The sequence below is a fragment of the Anabrus simplex genome, chromosome 4 (genome assembly GCF_040414725.1).
Source record: "Anabrus simplex isolate iqAnaSimp1 chromosome 4, ASM4041472v1, whole genome shotgun sequence".
NCBI lineage: Eukaryota > Metazoa > Arthropoda > Insecta > Orthoptera > Tettigoniidae > Anabrus > Anabrus simplex.
In genome coordinates, this window is record NC_090268.1 from 421,938,982 (window position 1) to 421,958,113 (window position 19,132).

The 19,132-nt window shown below is 36.4% G+C and overlaps 1 protein-coding gene across 2 annotated transcripts in view; it reads left to right on the forward strand.

The window, feature by feature from the left end:
- The window catches only part of kcc (solute carrier family 12 member kcc), a 590,870-nt gene that overhangs the window by 503,651 nt on the left and 68,087 nt on the right, over positions 1-19,132 (forward strand). For both annotated transcript variants that reach the window (XM_067145914.2, XM_067145915.2), the window contains exons 9-14: positions 5,904-6,296; positions 6,409-6,528; positions 7,144-7,337; positions 9,977-10,145; positions 12,786-12,975; positions 18,067-18,282. In XM_067145914.2, the coding sequence (XP_067002015.2) occupies positions 5,904-6,296; positions 6,409-6,528; positions 7,144-7,337; positions 9,977-10,145; positions 12,786-12,975; positions 18,067-18,282 (1,282 nt within the window). The remainder of the gene's footprint in view (positions 1-5,903; positions 6,297-6,408; positions 6,529-7,143; positions 7,338-9,976; positions 10,146-12,785; positions 12,976-18,066; positions 18,283-19,132) is intronic.

A 19,132-nucleotide genomic window follows, 5' to 3' on the forward strand; every position in this document is an offset into this window, starting at 1 on the left:
CTTTTCCCATCAATCTTCCCTTGAATGATCAGTCGGAGAAGTTCGTATTGTTCACCTCTCATGATGTGTCCGAGGTAGCTGAGCTTATGCTCCTTAATGGTTATAAGAACCTCTTTCTTCTTGTTCAAGATGTTGAGGACTTCTTCATTTGTCTTCTTTTCTACCCAAGATATTTGGAGTATTCTTCTGTATAAGTACATTTCAAAAGATTCAATCTGCTTCTCCAATAAAGGGCTAAGCGTCCATCCTTCGAAATCATACAGAAGGACAGGAAAGACATAACAATGCAGCACTCGAATTCTGAGCTGGAGGTTGAGTTCTCGGCTGGTGAATAAGGTCCTCATGGTATTGAGCATATTTTTTGCTTGTCCAATCCTGGATAAGATTTCACAATTTGAATCACAATGCTGGTTCACTAGAGTTCCAAGATATTTGATGGAAGATACTTGTTGAACGATGTTGTAGTTGATGTAAAGGGAGGCCTCTTTTGGTGTTTTTGAGAATACAACAGCTTGGTCTTGTTAATATTCAAGGATAAACCATAGGTTTCACTGGTTCTCACGATGTTGTTTATAATGATTTGAAGATCACTAGGGTTGCTGGCTAACACAATCGTGTCATCAGCAAATCGGATGTTATTAATGACATAGCCATTGATCTTGATACCTAGATTAACATCTTCCATAACCTCTCTGAACACAGCTTCAGAGTAGATGTTGAAAAGGAGTGGGGACACGACACATCCCTGGTGGACACCTCTTCGTATAGCTATGTCCTCAATAGTAGTTCCTTCTATTTTGACCTCTGCTGTTTGATTCCAGTACATATGGGTAATGATACAAAGATCACCAACATCTACACCAGTAGATTTTAAAATTTCAACAAGTTTTGCATGAGATACGCAATCAAAAGCTTTTCGGTAGTCGATGGAACAAGCGTGCACATCTACATTCATATCTAGGCATCTCTGGGTCAAAACATTCAAGGAGAAAAGAGCCTCACGAGTACCCAGTCCATTATTACTGTTAATAAAGTATTATTTCTAAAGCCAAACTATGTCCAACTTGGTGTTCGCATTTGAGGTAGATTCGAGTGTGGATGATATGCAGAAATACCTTTGATGATGATGATGATGATGATGATGATGATGCTTGTTGTTTAAAGGGGCCTAACATCGAGGTCATCGGCCCAGAAATACCTTTAGTAGTGGTAGCAATATCAGTCAGGCAGTAAAGTTTCTCAGTAGGGGTTGCTTTGTAGATGTCCTCAGCGCTCTGCTTGGTCAAGCAATGTTTACGAAGGATATTGTTCTGGGCTGAGACCTTTCGTCCAATAATCATGCAGTGTGGCCTGTATGTCAGGGCCCAGTCTAGGGCAAATAATACAAATTTTAAACTGGATCATTTTTAATCTGATCAATCTATCTCTTCCTTGGCCAACCTCTTGATCTTTTGCCTTCGATTCCCTTCTCATACCACACTCTTGCTGTTCTTTGCGGGTCTATTCTTTTGAGATGACGTAACCAATTCACAAAGGGGTTTTCACTAAGGGGTTTTTTCACTTGGAAAAGATGGCATAGCTCATTGTTTCTTATTTTGTCTCTCCTTGTCTTCTGAATTATTGTTCTTAAGAACATTTCCACTGCTTGTAGTTTGCAGATATTTTTGTTCGTTTGAATGCAGGTTTCTGAACTGTATGTGGGAACTAGTACAGTGCAAAGAAACTCCTGAAGAATGTTCATTTGGATCTTTGGAATTTGCTTATTCCAAAGAAGTTTTCTCACAAGATGATAATACGGTGCTCCATTCTGTACTGTATTAGTGATTCCTGCAGATAGTTAGCTATCTGTTGTTACTACACTGCTAAGATAACAGAAATATAGGATATTTTCATTGAGCTTGTAGAATATATTCTTTTAGGATGAAACATATGGTAAGGGCCAGTCTTTGGTTGTTGTACAGCATTCACAAAAAAGAGGATCACAGCTGAGGGAATCTGATAATAATATTATACTTGCATGTGGTAGTTCCGTAATCAATAACTTATTTTAATAAAATTTGTTTTAAGAAATAGCCTTGTTACTACGCTTGATAATTTGTAAAATATTTAACCCTCCGGTGGGTGCGCCTTGAGGAATTACACAGACAGGCGCGCGCCATATGGAATGCGGTTATGTAGAAAATATCACTTAAATGCACATACTTGGGAAAAATGTGAAAATATGAGGCCATTTTCATGAAGATACATTGCCAACTCATAACTGGAGCACTAGTTGTTGGTGGTAAAGTTTCGGTTAGAATTTTTTATCAAAACAGTCAATCTTTTTACAATATCAAATAGTTTCTTGGATGTCACAAAAGGACCTGGTTTCTGAACTACACAATGCAGCTCCAAATTAGATACACAATATGATTTGCTGTCACACAGGGCGTATATTTTATGCCATATTTGGCTGCTTTGTTTGGCATATACTGCACGAAACCCCAGCGCCTTCGAAATCGTGTGAGCATCTCGTCTACTGTCACAAACTCACTGTGATAATAATTCAATTGACGATTGTTCAGGAAGCTTGTATGCTATTTCTTAATAGCTGCTAGCTTATTACATCGTTGTTGTTGTTCTTAACAAGTGTGCAGATTATCAAATCGAAGTGCTCGCATCAAAAAACAAAATGGCTTGAAACTGAATACAGCTTAGGATGGGCATACCAGTGCCATCTACTTTCCATATTTCTTCAGCGTAAGTGCATCTTTCTTTTTTTCACCCCAATCAGGAATAAAACCCAAAAAAAGGTCATTAAATCTCTTCTCATTTTATCATTGCAGTCTGTCACTCACACACAAATTCAGTGATGGAGAGCAATTTGTCAATAAAAATATTAGCTCATGAAATGATATTGTCCAAGACATCAAAATCATAGAATTTTAGAAACGCATCAAGTTCAGTTCTAGTATCCCTTGCAACTCGTTTTGGACCAGGAGAAGTTTTTATTATATTTTTAGACCTAATTTTGACTGCTTCAATAACCAATTTCCCACACCAGATTGTGTTAAAGTCTTTACTAAATAAAATCTGAAATAATCTCCATCATTGTCAGGTTCACCTGCTCCTGAATCTACTGACTGATCCATATCCTTATCCTCTTCTTCCTCCACCACAACTACGTGTCTGTGATCGCCATCCTCGTCATCGTGGAATTCAGGTTGAAGATCTGGATCATCATCAGAAAGCTCTAGAAGGAGAATGTCCTTCATGGTTGCCAATCTTTCAGCCTTTTCAAAAAAATAGATAAGTAATCTTTCGAACGTTTGTTTAGATCAAGAAACAATTCACGAACAAAACAAAAGGAATTTTCTATGATCGCAAGTATAAAGATTGGAACTTTCCACCTAATCAACACTGTTATTTATTATAAGGTACTTAAAATATTTTTACATTGCAGTACCGGTTTCAACCCTATGTGTGGGTCATCTTCAGCTGCTGAAGAACCTTAGTCTTATTAAAGATAACATATAATATTTAAAACACTACCTATTCTAATTTTGAATGACTAGTTCTAAATTACATTGATGCGTTATAGTATTAAAATATACTTGGAAGAGAAATTTAAAAGTCTAAAATGCTCACCAGTTCATTATGTCACTGATCTTGATGTTCATTCACATATTTATTCATTTGATTGCAATGTTACACTGTTGATACTCTTATTTTAAGTTTAAAAACGTCTTATTACTAAGTTAACAGGTACTGTGTTTTGTAAAACTTGCATCAGTAGAAAGTTTAGTAATAAATTATCATAAGTCCTGATGTGCTTGTACAATGAAACAGGTGCGACTCATTTTAAAATCTTCTTGTGGTATGCTCGGGGTCAAGTTGTCTGGGTTTGATGTCCCATTAACTAAAGTGAGAATGTTCCCTTCTTCATAACTGCGATCTGTTGGACTGTGTCCTACACCAAGTGCATTGAGTGTGGCCGTGTGCTCACCGGAGCGTTAATTATTTTTATTTAGTGAATGGAATTTCCTATCATTACTGAAATGAAATGAAATCGATATTTATTGTGAAACATACTTGCCGATGTGAAAAATAATATTGGAACATTTACAGTTAGAAGAGTTATATGAATAATACTTAAACGGACGATCTGCACGAACTATAAAACAAGCTCACAAGGGGCAAACACGTCCTATATCAAGTGCAAAAGAAGCTGTTTCGGGAGTGGGTGCGCACTTCACTCAGTGCAGCGACATGATACCTGTTAAATTCAATATCCCAATGATGACACACAAGAGGCAGATAAGCGATCAATTGAGTTGAAATCTAGTGGTCATATAATTAACATAGCATACCTTGGCTCCCAAGGCGGGAAATAACTATGTTCATCAGCAGAGTGAAAACAAACGAATTTGCCGCATTGATGCGGCTGCGCCGACCGGCAGTTTAATTATTTTTATTTAGTGAATGGAATTTTTTTAACACAGTATTTTCAGCATGTATGCCTATTGTTCTTGAAATGCTTGCTATAGGAATTATCACATAATATCATTAGAAATTTATGGAAATTCCATATCCTGTAATCATAGTGAAATTTAATGTTTCTGGGAGTACTAAAGTATTTCTTTGTTAAGATCATGATAATCATTATCATCATCATTTTACAGTTCCAGTTTCCCGGGTACTGTTGGCGAGCCTCTTTCATTCTGTCTTACTGAGATAAGTTATGTTGTTAATGACATCCTCCAGTGTCCTTCCTCGATTGCAATGTCCATCTTTACATTGTCCATTCAGTGGGTTCTTGGTCTTTCCACCATCCGTTTTCCTGCCACATGTCTCTCCAAGTTAACATAGGCTGTCCTTGTTGGCTCCATTCTTATTACATGCCCAAACCGTCTCAGTCTGGACATTCTGACCTGATCTAACAATGATGTAACAATCCCAGCTTCCTTCCTAACCGCATCATTCCTTAACTTGTCCTGTTTGGTTTTTTGACTATCAAAGGTTAGAGAAGGGTTCACCTATTCAATATCATTAGTTTGTATAATGTCTTTTATAACTGGGACTAGTTTAGACCCTACATACACTGGGTCATCTTCAGCCACCAGAATCTGGTGTTGGTGTCCGTACAATGTGCACACAATTTACGAGGAACATAGGTATATTCACTTCAAACCAAATTAAACAATACAGTAGATCATTACATCTGATGAAAAGGAATACTTATTCAAATTATAAATGTTCCCCTTCAAGCTATATACAAACCATTACCCATATTACTATTGAACAAAACATAATTTATAAATCAAGTGCCTCATCTATACAGATGGGGAATACCAACTCTCAGATCAACTCAGGAATGTTTGGTTGCTGTAGGAGCTACGACATAGTTCAGCACCAACCAGACCAGTTTTGATGTACCATTGGGTTTCAATTTTGGATGTGTTGTTGGACTTAACCAATGTTTTAAATTTAGACTGTAAATAGAGACATACCAGACTGCTTACTTCATTGTTCGTTTTATGTGAACATATGTGTTCCAATTGGATGGTGGCTGAAGATAACCCAATGTATGTGGGGTCGAAACTAGTCCCAGTTATATAGGGCACTATACAAACTAACAGTATTGAATAGGTGGACTCTTCTCTACTCTTTGGTAGTGATCAATTGTCAGTACAGACCATAATGAAATTCATAACTTGTGAATTGGTTTTTTGAATTGTGGACCTAAGAAACTTCATCTCAGATGCCTGCAACCTTGATGAGTCTTTCTTAGTGAGGGTAATACCATAGGTTAAGATTGGTATGAAGTACTGATTGAACATCCCCAGCTTTGATTTTGTTGGTACTTGATCATGATAATTAGCTCCATATTTGTTGTAATGATTAACTTTTGTTTCCCTTTTCAGATTTGGTCAAAGTATTGGAGGGAAGCTTGTGGTAGCAAATATTGCTTGGCCTAACCAGTGGGTCATCCTCATTGGTTCATTCTTGTCAACCCTTGGAGCTGGACTTCAGAGTTTAACAGGTGCACCACGTTTACTTCAAGCTATTGCTAAGGATGGTATTATTCCTTTCCTGGCTCCATTTGCTGTATCGTCAAGCCGTGGCGAACCAACACGAGCTCTTATCCTCACCGTTCTCATCTGTCAGTGCGGCATATTGCTCGGCAATGTCGACTACTTGGCTCCCCTGCTCTCCATGTTCTTCCTCATGTGTTACGGCTTTGTCAACCTTGCGTGTGCACTTCAGACTCTCCTTCGCACACCAAACTGGAGACCAAGATTTAAATACTACCACTGGTAAGAATGTCATGACTCATGTGATTAATACTGTTATTTGTTTGGATAGTCTATTTGTTCTTTTTTCTTTTGAGTTTCTTTCCTTTCAGTGTTTCTTTTCTTTTCTTTTCAGGTCACTCTCCTTCATAGGGTTGTCCCTGTGCATAGCCGTCATGTTTATGACCAGCTGGTACTATGCTCTCCTAGCAATGGGCATGGCAGGCTGTATTTACAAGTATATTGAATATCGAGGGTAAGAATTATAATTTTTATTGTTATCTATACGGTATAAATGAAATTGCAATTTTTTCTGTGCACTTCAAATTCATGCCTCATACTTCATTTTTATCTTGGATGAGATACAGTGTACAAAAGTATGTTTGGTTAATATTCTCTGTCTGGATGTTTGTGTAATTGTGAAAATTGTTGGATAGAATTTCTTGAAACTCGATATTTAAGTTCAGCATTATTCAGAGAATGCACCACACTGGAGTAGCAATATCAAGGAGACCAAAACACAAAATTACCAATTTCTCCATTAGCATTAACTGTTTGAAAAAATTAACATTTTTCACAAGTTTTATAATGTAATTTCCAATCTGTTATGTTTTAAGCACTTTTTCATTAAAACTTCAAAAGCTACATGAGCAGTGTGTATTCTGTTTTTCATGTGTTCTTAAAGCATGTAAGTAGGCAAATCCCCTTTGAAACCATGAAAGACAATGTATTCATAAAAATTAAAACTAGAAAGGTAGACAATTTGGTACTTAATTACTCTTGCTCCCAGCACTCTTTTACAGCAGCCCAAATGAGAATTAAATTGTGAGAAGATATTACTTTATTATTCATTTCACTGTTTTCTCTACAGGGCAGAGAAGGAATGGGGAGATGGCATAAGAGGTTTGGCTCTCTCAGCTGCACGATTTAGCCTCTTGAGGTTAGAGGAAGGTCCTCCACATACCAAGAATTGGCGTCCTCAGATTCTCATATTGGCCAAATTAACTTCGGATCTTGTACCAAAATATCGCAAACTGTTTGCATTTGCTGCTCAACTGAAAGCAGGTAAGATACATTTCACCAAGAACTGACTGGGGGTCTTTGTGTACATCAGAGAAAAGGCAAAGCGAAATTCATGAATGACTTCGACATCTACTTCATGCTATATGGACAACAGTGTATTTATGCTAAGACAAATTAATTGCTCGGCAAAGAGAGGAACTAAATCCATTTTAGGTCATCTTTGTTTTCTCAATTCGATATACTAAACTGACTGGGGCACAACTAGCTGTGATGAAACTATATTTGTCTGTTCTTTATGCAGGAAACATGAGAAAGCGTACAGTATTTTTGTGGAAATATACACTAGTTCTTTACTTCCCCTGAAAATTGTGGAAAAGTACCTTAGTTCTTTTCTTTACTGACTAATTCAAATATAAATGATTTGCATAGTTTATAGACATTTATATTTAAGCTTATGCAGAACTTCTAAAACAAAAAAAATGCTATAGGCCAAGTAAAACGTTTGAATTTACATTTGAGAAAAATTTATAGAATTACAAAATGTTATATCCAGTTGACTTTTTCAGATACATTTTTTCTGATTCACTATGTCTTGTTGTTCTCATTTATTTTTTAGAGGTATATCTTCATTTCATTAAAAACTTGAGAACTAACTTTCAGCTATGAAACCAAATCTGATTTTTTTATGTTACAGACAAAATTTGCTAACTTTATAACATAATTCAATGATTCAGCAACTAAGTCTTAACGTTTCTCTTCAGGCAATGTTTCATAGTGCTGTTTAACATAATTTCATAACAATATAAATATGATATCTTATATCGTCCTATACCATGATATCTTCTCTTTTGATGGGAAATCAAGGAATGTTTGGAATTATATTCTTAATGCTTTCTTCCTTATTTTGTTTTGATACAGAAAGTGTTGTCTGCTAGTAGCATGCTCACTGATGGACAAACATGCATACTGAGTGACAAGATATGTCAAAATAGACAATTTTTGGGAGAGTTTTATGTTTATATATTAACAGAAAAGTAAGGGTGAGAATTATAAACTGCCCTGTTTGCAATAAGTCAAATCTCTTGTACTCTTGTTCATACACTAGAGCTGTGGGAGACTTCTCAACTTAACCCTTTTGCTGCAGAATTAACTGGCACACAATATCCCTTGGCTGCGTAACTAACTTTTTTTTAAACTTTGCTAAACAATTATTTTTCACATTACATAATATGTGAGGGAGAACTTACAAAAGTCATTCCTTGTATGATATTTTGAAAAATGCTGAAATTTTGAAAAAGGCAATTTTTAGAAACATTAATTTTACAAAACGACATTGCATAATAGATTAGAGGGAACTTACAAAAGTCATTCCTTATATGATAATTAGAAAAATTTTGAAAATTTGATAAAAGGGGAGTTTGATGTAAGGGGAGAGTCACAGTCAGTTCTCGATGACCTTCGAGGACGTCACTCAGTTAGCTTTAGCACTTGAGGTGGAGTGGTCGACGTAGGACGAGCAAGGAGGTGAGTGACCGGATGGGCACTTAGTTCACATTTTTATTGAATTTATTCTTTAGTTCATTCATATTTTTCTTTTTCATATCAGGGCCCCTATTGTCAACACATAATCAAGTTCAACTTGCATCATCAGTATAACTCGACCTTCTAATCAAGAAAGCTATTTTAATGTGGCATTACCATCACACTGTTTTATGTACAATATGCATATAATTTTATTCGCACAGCCACTCACATTGTTTTATAATAGGATAATTCGTTGTTTTTAACAACAATTTAATCTGTGATTTTAACTGGACTTCATGCTTCATATCATGTTCATGCCGCACCATTTTAACATTCAAGATTGACAAGACACCATCACGCCGCGTCACAGGATCCAAAGACTTTTTTTTTACTTATTTCAACGTGTCCTCACCTTATTTTTAATGTTTTGTATTTGTGATTGAAGATGTTCCATAAGAGGACAAAACATGTATGACAAGTATAATCTAATGTAGTCTTTTTAATAAAGACAATTACAGTATTGTAAAGATGGAATTATAAATTCAAATTTAAACAAGTTGATACTTTGACAATACGGGCTCTAATATGAAATTTATAACGTGCTATTTTGTAGTCTGTCGTGATATGATATTTCTATGATATTTTGATAAAGCTTTCTTTAGAAACAATAATATTACACAATTACAAGTTGAAATAGTTCCAAATACTAACAAGAGATTTCAGTAGGCTACTAGAAGCGATGTACTGTGAAAATGCAACACCCACAGTGAGTAGAAGTATGAACTCGCAATAATGCAACTTCTGTGGAGCAAGGCTCCTGGTGTGCTATGCAAAAACGCGACCACAGCAGCAAAAGAGTTAATCACTGCAATCACATGCATTTGAGCTTGATCATGTAAGTTCTGTTGCATGGCTTGCAGAGTGCATTTTTCGAATTCTCATACCAGTTATACCAAAACACTTCATCCCCTCAAAAATTTTACAGCTACAGTATTCATGTGTTTTTATTGGTGATGAGGATAATCCACACATCAGCAAATTGGATGAATGGGAGTTCATCATGTTCTCATATTATGATTCATTATTTTGTATTATTTGTTATTGCCATCAATATCTGATAAAAAATATGAGGTCAATTTTTTTTTTTTTTACCATAGGTAAAGGTCTAACAGTTTGTGTATCTGTCATTGCGGGAGACTTCACTCGTGCCTACGGCGAGGCAATGGCAGCTAAACAGAGTTTACGAAGGACAATGGATGAGGAGAAAGTGAAAGGTTTTGTGGATGTTCTTGTGACCCGCAATACCACGGAGGGACTTAGTCATTTGTAAGTATATATGCTCTTAACTGGATAACCAGTGAAGCAGTCATGTTAAAATATGGTACTTCTTCATGAACCATAATTATTTCATACTTTGATTACAGGACTAAAGATATTGTTAAGAAACCAGTATATTAGTTTATTCTTTATGAGGAGTAAGTCATGTTTCTTCGTCTACTATTCTTAAAACAACCAACAATTTTGTTTATAGCTCTTATAACCAACATATAACAGTAAAGATATTCGTTTCTGATTCATACATTCTGATTACAAGCCATTTATTGTAAACTAGCAACAAAGAATACCATACTAGTTTAAGGTAGCCATGTGTACTATGTCATTCAAATTTCTCATTTTTTTGTTTCAATCAATCATCAATGATCTTTATTTAGGGCTGTTGCATAGGTGACAGATACCCTACCACTTGTTTACCTAGTCTTTTTCTTAGAAAAATTTCAAAAATTTTGGAAATTTATCAAATGCTTTTGTTTTAAATTAAAACTAATACAGATGTACATGTTCATGAGAACTGTAGAAAAATTAATTATAAATTGGTAGTTTTAACGATTTGTTAAACAATTTTGCTCCTCTGAAATGGAAGGGAGTGGAATGTAATTTTATTTTTGAACTCTTAACTCTTCATAAATTAAAACAAATCTTCTAGGAAACATTCCTCATGTATTGTAAGTATATATGCTCTTAACTGGATAACCAGTGAAGCAGTCATGTTAAAATATGGTACTTCTTCATGAACCATAATTATTTCATACTTTGATTACAGGACTAAAGATATTGTTAAGAAACCAGTATATTAGTTTAAATATTCCCTTAAACAACAGTAACAAATTAAAATTGCTGTAAACAATCAATAAAAATTTTAAAGTAAAAATGAGGCTGAAACTCAATTAATTTGAAGGTTATAAAACTATTTTAAAAATGAACATTGCTATATACAGGATGTAACAGTAATATAGGGACAAACTTTGTTCCTCATGTAGAAGAAGAAAATTGGTGTATTATATGGACATGGATCTGGGAACTCTTTATTTCCATGTTAGAACCCATTTTCTACAGCTTTATGTAGCGCATTAATCATGGAAAATTCACGGAACATACCAGCTTACCATATGAAACTCTTTCTTACATCAAATGTTCAAAATGGCCTCTGTTAGCATTGATACATGCATCAACCTGCCATCAGTGCATCCCGGATTCAGTGCGACAGCGGGTGATTTACTATAGCTGTCCTTACCATTTGTTGGTCATGCTTTCTGTCATTCACATTACCTTCTCAGGTAACCTTTAGTAAAATAATAGAGATCACCCACTACAGTCACATTTCTTTCTCTGTTACTTTCAACATCACTGATTATCTTATTGAATAATTCTGCATCAGCATCACCCCTTCCAAGTCTGTACACCCCAAAAATATCAAGTTGTCTATTATCTTTAGAGACTTACACCAGTATGTGTACTACTCCTCCTACTGATTCTATCCTGTCTCTAAGATAAACAGTCTAGTTCCAGGAGAAAATTTCTGCATCCATCATACCACTTCTCAGCTAGGATGTTTATTACTATATCTGGTAAATCATCATCACCGGGCGAGTTGGCCATGCAGTCAGGGGCACGTGGCTATGAGCTTGCATCCGGGAGATAGTGGGTTTGAATCCCACTGTCAGCAGCCCTGAAGATGTTTTTCCATGGTTTCCCATTTTCACACCAGGCAAATTCTGGGACTGTACCTTAATTAAGGCCATGACTGCTTCCTTCCAACTCCTAGGCCTTTCCTATCCCATTGTCGCCCATTGTGTCAGTGCGACGTAAAGCAACTAACAAAAAAAATTCATAATCATGAATTCCTTCTAATATATATACGCTTGCTGAGAATCAAATTTTGTGGTGCCACACTGTTTCTACATCAATTTTGGTGTTTGAAGAGGAAAGATGGTGACGTGAAGAGGATAAACGACAAGCATGGAAGCTCCGTCAAGCTCAGTTCCGCCCTCCTCCAACCATTTCATGTGATCTGTGTGGACATATGTTTCATGCCAGGATTGGGCTACGAAGTCATATGAAACATATTCTCAAAGCTTTGTGAGTGTGAAACTGTAAATTGATGAAGAATATTGTTTACTCAGATACGAGTAGCATCCACTGACGATGATGATGATATTTAGCAGATATTATAATAGGAGTTATCAATCAATCAATCAATCAATCAATCAATCAACCAATCAATCATTCATCAATGATCTGCATTTAGGGCAGTCGCCCAGGTGGCAGATTCCCTATCAATTGTTTACCTCACATATATATTTATTTATAATTGTTTGCCTAGCTTTTTCTTAAATATTTTCAATGAATTTGGAAATTTATAATCCACTGATTTTTGTCACGTACACTTCTATGCTGGTTTTTTGGAAGAGAATTACAGAAACTTAAGTTCTACTTTATCAAAGAGCACAGAAACCACAACTCCATTAAGTAATCTATGTCTGAGTTATCCTAGCTGAGAAGTGATCTGGAAAGTAAAGAATATCTGGTGTTTTTCTTAATTTGAAAATGTATTTCTATGTGCTTTTGACTATTCTTGAATCCAGATTAAATACATACATATTAATCTCTTATATTTTTTTTTAACAGAGTTCAAACAACAGGGCTTGGTGGTATGAAGCCCAACACGGTAATCCTAGGCTGGCCCTATGGATGGCGGCAATCAGAGGATGAGAAGACTTGGAAAGTGTTTCTTCAAACTGTTCGGAATGTAGCTGCTGCAAGAATGGCTCTCCTTGTACCTAAAGGAATAAATTTCTTTCCTGACTCTAGTGAGAAGGTGAATACACTTTGTTCTTTTATTATTAAAGATTATAAGAAATATATTATCTTGTATAAATGTATATTAAGAAATCAGGTTGTGACATTTAATCAACATTTTGCAAACATATAAGAAACAGGAAAGGTTTATCAGTTGGTAATTGAAGGTACACTTAGGTATTTGCCCAATGCCCTCTGCTTAAACATACGTTCAAATTCCTCTCCAGTCAACCGATTTAAGCCTGAAAAAATTTGAAGACATGGCTACAAAACCACCATACTGCAACATACACCAGTTCAATTCTGAAAATGCTGAAAACGAACAATTTCTATTTGTTATTTCATATAATGACCTAACAGAGTGCTTAGAAATAATTACAGCCTCGATAAAATAAAAATCATTGGTAAAATTGCAGATCTAAGGTCTCCATTCACATGCAGAAATATTCACTTGGAACTGCAAAGGAGGAACGGTTCATTTCCAGTAATAAGATTGGTACAATAGTAATGAAAGCTTGAAATTTTCCAGGCCAACCCCTTTAGATGCTTCTGCTGCTCACATTCGCTGATGTAATAGTGAATTGTAGATCCATATGCCCTTGATCTATCAAATTGTGACATTATGTTCTTTTGAAAAGTTTGTAATTGTGACAGCCTGTTCCCTTTGAAGAAAGCTCCTCCTCATCGTTTATTTATTTAATTGCTGGTTTACAACAGGGTAGTAAACCCCAATTACAGTAAACCTAAAAGTCTTTAAAGTCCTTATTAAATTACATTGACACAAGTCTTCGATCCTAATAACTAAAAATACAATTCTTAATAACTAAATTATTAATTCAATCACATTGATAAAAGTCTAATATCTTAATAACTAAAAATGCAATTCTTAATAACTAAATTATTCATTCAATTACATTGATAACAGTCTTATATCTTAACTAAAAATACAATTCTTAATAACTAAATTATTCATTTGATAACATTGATTCAAGTCTTAGATTTTACTAACTAAGAATAAACTTCTTAATAAATAAATTATTCAGTACTTATAATAACTTTCTGACAGCTTTCAGTGGGATGTTAATTCTTAGTGTTGTGGCAGTGTAGCTGCAAAACATTTTATGAATTTGGATATTGACATGTCGAAGTCCAAGTTATTGTCTGTTTTAACAGCTTCATTATAGTTGTTACTGTACATAACCTATAGTCACATAATTTAAAATTAATTTCAAATTTGATTTACTTCTATAGCACTTAGAACGCCTCATTAATTTGCTATAAGAGTTGAAGCCACAATTGTAATGATCTTCATAAATGTTCTCCAGTATGCTGTTATCATTATCTTCATCGTCATCATTTTCATTTCCCTTTGTCCAGCTCCTGCCAGGTCGGGGTGTTGATGGTATTTCTCCACTGTTGCCTCTCTGCCATTTACCATCAGTCATGTTTAGGTTATTATTACGATAGGGGTCGCCACTCCCAAAGGCATTTTAGAGCTACTGCCAACTATTATTCAGACCACTCCTTACATGGGGAACAGTTGGCACCAGAAGTTTCATATATGCGGATGATCGAGCTATTGCTACTCAAGCAAACTGCTTTGAGGTTGTAGAAGAAAAGTTATCAGAGGCTCTTTCTGAACTATCCTACTACTACAGAGGAAATCAATTGAAGCTTAACCCATCTGAAACTCAGGTATGTGCGTTCCATTTAAAGAACAGACAGGCGTCAAGGAAATTGCAGGTAGTATGGGAAGATACTCAACTAGATCACTGCCCAACACCTAAATATCTAGGTGTAACATTGGATCGTGCTCTCACCTACAAACAACAACACATGAACATCAAGCAGAAAGTGTCGGCTAGAAACAACATCCTTCGCAAGTTGTCTGGAACCTATTGGTGTACACATCCAAAGACGTTGAGAACTACAGCCCTGGCTCTGTGTTACTCCGCTGCAGAGTACGCTTGCCCTGTTTGGTACAGATCAAGTCATGCTAAACAAGTTGACATTTCTCTAAATGAAACATGTCGACTCATTACTGGCTGCTTGAGACCAACTCCACGAGATAGAATCTACTGTTTGGCTGGAATCGCCCCACCAGATATAAGAAGAGAAGTTGCATCCATGAATGAGAGAACTAAAGCACTTGCCTCATGTGCACACCCATTAAATGGATATGAACCTGCCCACCGAAGATTGAGGTCTAGGAGGAGTTTCCTGAATACAACTGAAGATTTAAACGAATCTGCCCAATCCACACGGTTGAGATTATGGAGAACTAGAAATCCTCAACTTGCTGATTGGATGCTACCAATTGAACATCTCCCCCCAGGACACGAGGAACATTGGTCTACGTGGAAATCGCTGAACAGGCTTCGCACTGGGGTTGGTAGATCAAGAACCAATATGGTAAAGTGGGGCTTTCCTGGCACATCCAGGCAATGCGAATGTGGTGAAGACCAAACCACAGCCCATTTCATGAACTGTAGTAAGTGTCCTTTAAGTTGCACAATAGAGGACTTGATGGCTGCAACACCTAATGCCCGTGATTTGGCAAAATTTTGGGCAGACACTATTTGATATGTATGTCATTAAGTACCATTATGCAATGTAAAATGTATGCTTCTGATACGAATAAATAAATAAATAAATGGGGAACAGACATCTTTGCAGCTGCCCGTAACGTGGGAAACAAACGCTGCTGATGAATAGTGTACTCGCCCTATTCCCTGAGTACTGGGCTGCTTCTTCCACAATCTCCGCCATTCCGGAAGTCCATCTTCTCCACTGTAGATTCCGTTGAGGTGCTCTGGGACTTACATAGGCAGGGGTGCCACTCCCTGGGCAGGGCTGCCTCCAAAGAGGGTCCCTACCTGCTACCAAAATAAAAACAAAGTATGAGGCAAAAATTGCATCACTGTCTTCTAATTCACTGGCCCTCAACCTTTTGGGTGGAGATAGTTTATACTCCCTTTGATTTTATGGTTCCTATTGTTCTGGAGGTGCTGGCTCTTTCTCTCCTTCAAAATCAGTGTGTATGTATATCCATCTGTAGAAAATTAAACATTATGATAATAAGACACGTTACCACCACATCTTTAGAAATCCATAAATTATAATACAGTGAAACTCTGTTAAGAAGTTTTTCAAGGGACTGAAAAAAAAAAACTTCTTAAGCAGGAAACTTCTTAAAAGGGGTAATGCCCAAAAACTTATTCTGTACTTTGAAATACATGTAAAACACACAGCCAACAGATTTCCTTGTTTGTGAACAATACCGAAGTAGGCCGATATATAAAAGCTGCTAACAGAAAGCCACAATATAAAAATTTGATTATCATGACAATATTTTTAAGAGATAAAGTAAAATAATTGAACATACTGTATTATAAATATATTTGATAAGAGAAGGGAACATATTAAGTTATATAAAAAGTTGCAAGGTTTGCTTATTTTAGCAGGCAGAACCATTTCCTTCCACGCTTTCCTTTCCTCCGCACTTACACTCTCTGCTTCGCAACAAATTGTTTTGTAAATGATGCCGGCTCGATTTTTAAAGCGGTCCAGCCACCTGTTTGACGCGGTAAAAGGTACCCTTAATTTGTGTGCGGCTTTCTCCTGCACAATAGTCCCACTGAAAGGTACGTTTAAACCGTGCTGCTGTTTAAACCACATTAGCAGAGCTTGTTCTATTTCATCGTACTTTTCATATTTAACTTCCTTACAATTTGCTGAAGTATTCCCTGCAGAAGCAGAGATCTCTTCTTTCTTCGCTATAATACCGTTCAAAGTAGACAGCGGCACCCCTCAGCTCCTTTGCCAAAGCAACATGGGAAAGTGTAGATGACTCCACTTTCCTTATAATCTCTACTTTGTCTTTTATTGTTAGTGCCTTTCGCTTCTTTCCCTGCGAGAATTTTATTTCATGTCTCCTCATCCTTGTGCTACGTTCTAATAATGCGATGTAATAATTACGAGTGACACGATAATACAATGTTTAGCTCGTATAAAGGTAAAATTAAAAATAACTTTCAATTTTATGCCAACACGTGGTATTGCAATGCGTCTGTGTGCCACCCACCAACACCCAGTTGGCTATCAACATTCGTTCAACTTCGTAAACGATAGGGATCTTTCGGCCGGCTATGGCGGCATGTGTATCAGCTCTCAGCTGGCTGCTGGCAAGTCGGCTGTTTCCTGCATAAAGTCGGGAAGTTGTTTTTATTCACCTCACTAATAATGGACACGGAAAATCTTATCAGTTTAGTTCAAAAACGTAATATCCTCTACGGCAAAACCCATAAGTATTATTGCAACAGCAACGTAAGAGAGAATGCCTGGAAGGAAATAAGCAAGGGAATGAAAAATCAAATAGGTTAGAATATTCAATTTTGCGGTAGATTAACAGTAATGTTGTGGATAAATACACTTTACGGTTTTTAATTACTGTTTAGGCCACCTCGATTAATGACTTCACCCTGCCGGGGCCCGCAAATTACTGCATTAAAGTTTTATCAAACCATCCATTGCGTGCTTTATGTTTCCCACGTAGAATCCCATTCGATTCTACTCTGCGAGATGGAACGGTGGAGTGGAAATTTCGACTGATGGGTTTGATTCGATTCCACAAGGTGAGAGTGAGCATCTGCTGTCCGTGTTGTCATAGCGTGATGTCATATGGCCTTGGCAGGCCCGCACATGTTCCGTGACACCAGACACACACCGCGAGCGTGCGAACAGTTTAACACAGGGTGCAACTTGCACGGAGATTGGAGGATTCTAACCATGGGCTGCTTTGAGCGGACGTTTTCTATCTCAAGGGGCTCTAAAATCTGAACTGTTTAACCGGGAAATATATTTATAACAGAACACTTTAAACGGGAAAAATATACATATATCTTAATGCAACTGATCAAGGGACCAAGAATATCACACTTCTTAGGCGGGAAAACTTCTTATGCGGGAACTTCTTAACCAAGTTTCACTGTATATTCATAGTATATGGATACTAGCTCAAGCAGATTTTCTTTTTGTGTAAAATGTGCACTGTTCATTGTTGAGGTTCTTGAGAGTGATTGACAGCCTTTTTTCTGTTTTCTTATTTCAGGTTGTTGGAAATATTGACATTTGGTGGATAGTCCATGATGGTGGTCTGCTTATGCTTCTACCATTCTTACTGAAACAACACCGAACGTGGAAAAATTGTCGAATGAGGATTTTTACAGTAGCACAAATGGAAGATAATTCTATTCAAATGAAAAAGGACTTGAAAATGTTCCTTTACCATTTAAGAATAGAAGCTGAGGTGGAAGTTGTTGAAATGGTAAGCATAACTTACTTTTGGTACGAGGGAATTAAACTGAAATTCTGCATACAGTTTTTCATTTTGGCTAGTTAGAACAGCACTCACAAAGATAATATATTTTAAAGTGAACATAACTAAAATAAGGCAAGAGTCATTCTGTTGACCACAGTTCAATGTGAGTAAAAAAAAAAAAAAAACAGTATTTTATATCCTACATAACATTTATATTTTATTTTATGAAATACTTCCTCTCATGCAGAGGCTGCCTTGCAACAAAGTATACTTTTACATTTATTTTTAGAAGAGAAATAGATATACTTGAGAAATGTTGAAGGTAACCTAATTGTAACAGCGATTTCTTAGAATTATCAGTGAACCCCTTAAGGCTATGATGGCAATCTCCCGTAATGTTGCAACTGGCAGAGACATCTGTTTTCAGAAATTAGCAACAAAAATGGGAATTGTATTTCTCCCTGTAGTAAGGAATTGTGGGTAAGTATTCCTCTTCTCGACTGCGACTTATGGCTTTCAAAGCGAATTGTGGGGTCGATGATGTAACCTCTCTTCTTATTCTCAAAGCAATGATGTCAACGAAATCTAGTATAATTATTTCTATCATGTTAAGAATAATTTTTTGACTCTCAAAATATTCATAATCCTAAGTTATAGATGATCATTTATAACATATGTACCTTTATTCTCTATTTCCAGCTACTTATTTTGTGTAGTACTGTTCATACTATTGAAGTTACAGGCAAGGAAGAGGTATTCTCCCATTCGATTTCTGTGGGCACAATACTTTGCAGCCTGTAGAAATCATCCATGAATGTGTTGTATCTGTATATAAAGAGTACATATTATGCTGGTA